At 35.2% G+C, this 5,548-nt stretch overlaps 1 protein-coding gene across 1 annotated transcript in view; it reads right to left on the reverse strand.

Annotated features, from left to right (window-relative positions):
* Nucleotides 1-948: 948 nt before the first annotated feature.
* The window catches only part of LOC137657164 (uncharacterized), a 22,612-nt gene continuing 18,012 nt past the window's right edge, over nt 949-5,548 (reverse strand). The window contains exons 4-5 of the mRNA XM_068391509.1: nt 3,154-3,307; nt 949-1,768 (exon numbers count right to left, since the gene is read on the reverse strand). Coding sequence (XP_068247610.1) covers nt 1,449-1,768; nt 3,154-3,307 — 474 coding nt within the window. The 3' untranslated portion in view covers nt 949-1,448. The remainder of the gene's footprint in view (nt 1,769-3,153; nt 3,308-5,548) is intronic.

Here is a 5,548-nt window from a genome sequence, read left to right on the forward strand (position 1 = left end):
AATTTACTTTATGCTGCCATACTACCAAGCCCCCAGCTGAGCAACACATACCAGCAGATATGCACTCATCAATGTACGTTTTCCTGCTCAAAGACACTAGCAAGCAACTGCTAACGCCCTTTTACACTGGACCTTTTCTTGTGACCTGTTGAACAACGAAGGCGTTCTTATTGAACATTTGTGGCAAAGAGGACGGGGTCTCCATTGATCACCCTTAAACCTGCATATCTCCTGCAAGATAATCCACCTACAGTACGCTTCTCAAAAGATGGGCACCCTATTTCCTATGTCTGTTATTTTTAGGAGGGGAGCCATATACCGCAAGTGTTTCATACACGCTCGTACACTGTAATGGTTTTGATTTTCTATGTTATCACTTCCTCTTCCCTGAACTGCTAATAGACCATCCTGTGTTTTCACAAGCTTTATCATGTTTGAATTTTGGAGACATTCTTCCTCGGAAGTCGCTGTATATAAACTGGATTGTTTAATAAAGTTTAGTTGCATTCATCTCGCCTTTCAGTTATCATTTAACAGGCTAACTCGCACATAACGAAGACCCTTTATGTCAATAGGCGTAGGAGAAAATGATGATGTTGACTATATATATGTATATATGTTGGTCGTATTGTTTAGCGATAGATGATAGTTTACAATTATTAATTGAAGAGGAATATACACTAAAATATATAATTAAAAGATGGGAAATGTTTGGTTTGAAATGACATAGTCTTTTGCATGATACAAGGAAAATGAAAATACCATTAAGAAAAAGAAACCTTTAATGCAATATTAATACAATTAACATTAATACATGCACAGTCTATATTCAATTAAAGCTGAAAGTATAGATAGGAGCAGAATTGTATTAGTATTATGATACAATTGCATAATATTGAAGCAAAATTAATTATGAAATTATAAAATTCGTTTTTTTTTTTCTAATGGGAAAATGGGAAGACATACAGCTTTTACATCAGAAATTCAATTTTTTTGCCAAATTTACCAAATACTGTAATAAAAATTTATTCATTTGTAATATTTTCAATACATAATCTCATTAAAAAGTAAATATTTTTTTGGTTATGTTGATTGCATATATGACGGTAATTTTATTTGTAGTTATGAATTCCATTTAGAAATTTTTTTTTTCAGACTATCAAATGCTGTATGAAGAAAATTAGGTAATAAATCTAAAAAACCCTGAAATTAAAAAGCAAAACATTGCCCGCTGTTACAAAAAGAGATTACCCATTTTAAATCTTATGATAACTGTTCAATTATTTTAAAGGAGCTTAGTGGAATCTTCATTTCAGGAACAGGAAACATCCACATCTTTTAGATCAAAAAAAAGTTTTAGAACCTTGTAAGACTAAAAAGGACATATTTTCCAATGAAAGACTTCCGAACCTTACAAGAATTTTGAACAGTACATTTCTTGAATAGCCTCAGTTTTTCTTAGCTCCTGAGAAATCCAGATTTGGGGCGGGCCTTCCAGGTACTCCCCGGGGACCAGGAAGTCCTCTGTTCCCAGGAAGTCCAACCCCTGGTTCACCTTTCTTCCCCTGGGTTCCTTTCTGCCCTTTGATACAGTCTCCTTTCTCTCCCTTGACACCTGTTGGACCAGAGGGACCGCTTGGCCCTTGAGGACCCCTTACTCCTTCTCTGGTCATTACAGTGTCTGGTCCAGGATCCCCTGCGTCACCTTGAGGTCCTGTAACACCTTGAGAACCAGGAAATCCTTGTGGTCCCTGTGGTCCTTTCACCCCTGAGGAAAAACACTGGACTTTAAAGAGTGATGTGGATAATCTACCCTCCTGAAGCTGATTATTATTATTATTATTATTATCATCAATATTATTATTATTATTATTATTATTATTATTATTGTTGTTGTTGTTGTTGTTGTTGTTGTTGTTGTTGTTGTTGTTATCTAAGCTGCAACATTAGTTATAAAATCAGGCTACTGTACGCCCAAGGGCTCCAACAGGGAAAAATAGCGCAGTTAGGAAAAAATATAGGGAAATGAATAAACAGTATATGAGAAAAAATGAATAGAAAATATAAGTTATCTCAAAACCAATAATAACGTTAAAATAGATGTCAAATATAAACTATGAAGATAGACATATGTCAGCCTGTTCAACATAGAAATATTCCCTGGAAATTCGAGTTTCTGAAGTTCAACCATCTGATCATAGTTGGAATAAAACATGTAGAATAATGGGTAGTATTGATGCAAGACTGTTAGAACTAACTGTATACCTAGTACTAAGTACATGATATATAAGTTATTAGAAAAATATGAATATAAGACAATTACTGTACATTTAGTGGAGTCGTAGCATTTGACATGTTTCAGGAAAAAAAAACTTGTTTTTTTTATATAATAACATATCTCTTGTTATTCTAGTGAACTTTTTTAATGCTTCAAATACTGATAAAAGAGGCAGCTTGGCTTACTCATAAATTTCATAGGATATTGCTTTTTAGATCAATTTTTCGTTATTACAAAGGTTTATTAATATATTGAGGAATATAATTTTTCTTATATTTCAGTGCCACAGCGTAAAGGGAATTACATATAACAGTAGGGATATATTTCATTCGAGAAAGTATATGTATCCTGTTTAATCTTCCCATATAAAATTGGTTTTGTTACTGATCTAGTAATTTTGATATATAAATCCCTTAATATATAGCAATCATCAGGAAAGGTTTGAATTAGATATAAAGGTTTCCATTATCAGAAGCAGATTTACTATTCATGCAAGGCGCAAGGCTACTAATATTTATGCTGATTTTATACTACGCAAAATCTTGCGTGAGTTTACAGCTACCTGGTTTCAAAATCGCTTATAATAATGCTTAAAATAGAATTTGAGAACAGTTGCAAGAAATGTGCGGTATTAACATAAAAACTTATCATATAAAGGCAATAGATTAAAGTTCCAGGTAAACAGATGGCCATGACAAAAGTAATTACTTAATAAAAAAAAGGAGAGAAAATAACATGAACGCAATTTAAATCTTAGTCACTTATCTGAACCTATTTAAGTTTTTAGACTAATTTGATATGATCTAAATAAACCTACGCTATGGCTGACCAAAAGGCTCCAAACTAGACTAAAATAGTTATGTTTTAAGCCTTACCGGAATTAACCCAGGCTCCCAGCTGCTTCACAGCCGTGGCAATCAATTCCACTTTACTTTGAAGGTCGTCGATCCCTCTCACCTGGTCTTCGAAAAGAGTGATCTGTGCTGCGATAGCCGCCAAGTCAGAGCAAGAACAACCAGTATAACCAGCCTGAAAGAAGTTGATAGAATACAGTACAGCAGCTACAGGGATTTGTCATCTTTTGACTAGTTGAAACAGACATGATGCTGTTTTGTGTTTGTGCATATGTTAACTAAGGTAAGGCCCCACCGGACCCGGCGAGCATGAAGGTTGTAGAGCAGATGTTCTCATGTCAATTTGAAACGTTTTGTATCTTATGTGGGTGTCCAAGACGTGCGGGAATGCTTTCACCCTTTGCAATTGCCGCTGGGCTATGTAATATGTGCTTTAAAATGCCGCGGCGGTTCCCACCGTCTTTGCCCAAGCCCAAGCCTAAGACCACACAATTTTCCATCAGATGCCATAGTTGCACAAAAGGAAAACGTTGACTGTTGAGTGTGATGAGTTGGAGGGTGGCTCTTCTGGTGTGGCAGTGTGTTGCTTTGTCGCTGCTTTGCCGCCCAAGTTGTGCCTCCACCTCGACGTTTGCCGCGTCTGGTGTGGCCTTATCCTAGCCTAAGAAGTATAGCTGTTTCAGTAATAAATGTACTGGATATTAAACAGCATCTTGCCTGGTTCATCTATAGTCAAAAGATAAAGAATGAATAACTAACAACCATTTGAATGAACTAATACTGATGGTATTACGTCTTGTTAATATTTCAATCTGGGAACGAAATATTAATTACTTGCCCTAGGAAAACGATAGAAGATATAAAGGAGGCTGTTCAATGTCTTATTAAAATCAACTTTTGCGGATAAATAAAAAAGTTTACTTATACAATTTTCTCTGAAACAGTCGATCAATTCAAATAAACATAAAACCAATATGTCCTGCTGTAAGATAATATTCAAATTTCTTATCAATAATAACAAAGTATTCCTTATGTCATTGGAAGGTAGGTAGGTTGGCCAGGGAACCAGCCACCCGTTGAGAAACTACCGCTGGAGAGTTATGGGGTCTTTCGACTGGCCATACAGTACTACATTGGATCCTTCTCTCTGGTTAGCGAATAGTCTGGCCTGTTCTGTACTTATTCTCCTCTGTCCTCATACACCTGACAACACTGAGATAAACAAACAATTCTTCTTCACCCAAGGGGTTACTGCACTGTAATTGTTCAGTGACCACTTTCCTTTTGTTAAGGATAGAAAAGACTCTTTAGCTATGGTCAGCAACTTTTTTTATTAGAAGGACACTCCAAAATCTAACCATTGTTCTCTAGTCTTGGGTAGTGTCTTAGCCTCTGTACCATGGTCTTCCACTGTCTTGGGTTAGAGTTCTCTTGCTTGAGGGTACACTTGGACACGCTGTTTTGTCTTGCTTCTTTTACTCTTGTTTTGTTAAAGTTTTTATAGTTTATAAAGGAGATATTTATTCTATTGTTACTCTTCTTGAGAATTTTATTTTTCCTTGTTTCCTTTCCTCACTAAGCTATTCTCCCTGTTGGAGCCCCTGGGTTTATAGCATCCTGTTTTTCCAATAGGGTTGTAGCTTAGCAAGAAATAGTAATAACAATAATGATGAGATTATTTTAGTCATTTGGGTTTAGTGTTCAAGGAAGCTATAACGTATTATATATAAAACTCATAGAATATTAAGAAAGTAAATAAGAACCCGATTGTCCAGACGCCAGATATTGTATAAAATACTGATATAGTTCCATGAAATTTTATTTCTCAGATGTTATTGAAATACCAAACGTATATTACATTGATATGATCGATCCCGCTATAACAAATACAGTAGGATGTAAAATATAATAACGACTTTATTAAGTACAAGCTTCAAACGTATTCAGCATAACGACGAAATACACGACTGTAATGAACTAAAACGTAAAATAAATACTACAACAGCACATTACAAGACTAATGCTGGATAATTTTGCAGCCCAGAATGTACACAACGTCCCCACAAAGAGACCACTCGTGCACCATCATTCCATTATCCAATTATTACTGACCACAGCCTAATTCAAAGGGATGCACTATGCAGGGTACGAACATGCTATAAAAGATATGCAAACCTTCCCGGCTCGAAATTACATTACTATGAACATTATCCACCAAAATGGCCGATGGCAGTAAAATCATGTGAAATACATTGAACTAATGATAGTGCCCATAATAGACAATTATTTATCAAAAGCTATAACTAATAGGAAAATTACATTCTAGCAATTTAATACGAACCTATAAATTTGGCATACATATACACATGTACATATATATCTAACTATCTATCTATCTATCTATCTATTTATCTAT

This window comes from Palaemon carinicauda, chromosome 18, assembly GCF_036898095.1.
Source record: "Palaemon carinicauda isolate YSFRI2023 chromosome 18, ASM3689809v2, whole genome shotgun sequence".
Classification (NCBI taxonomy): Eukaryota; Metazoa; Arthropoda; class Malacostraca; order Decapoda; family Palaemonidae; genus Palaemon; species Palaemon carinicauda.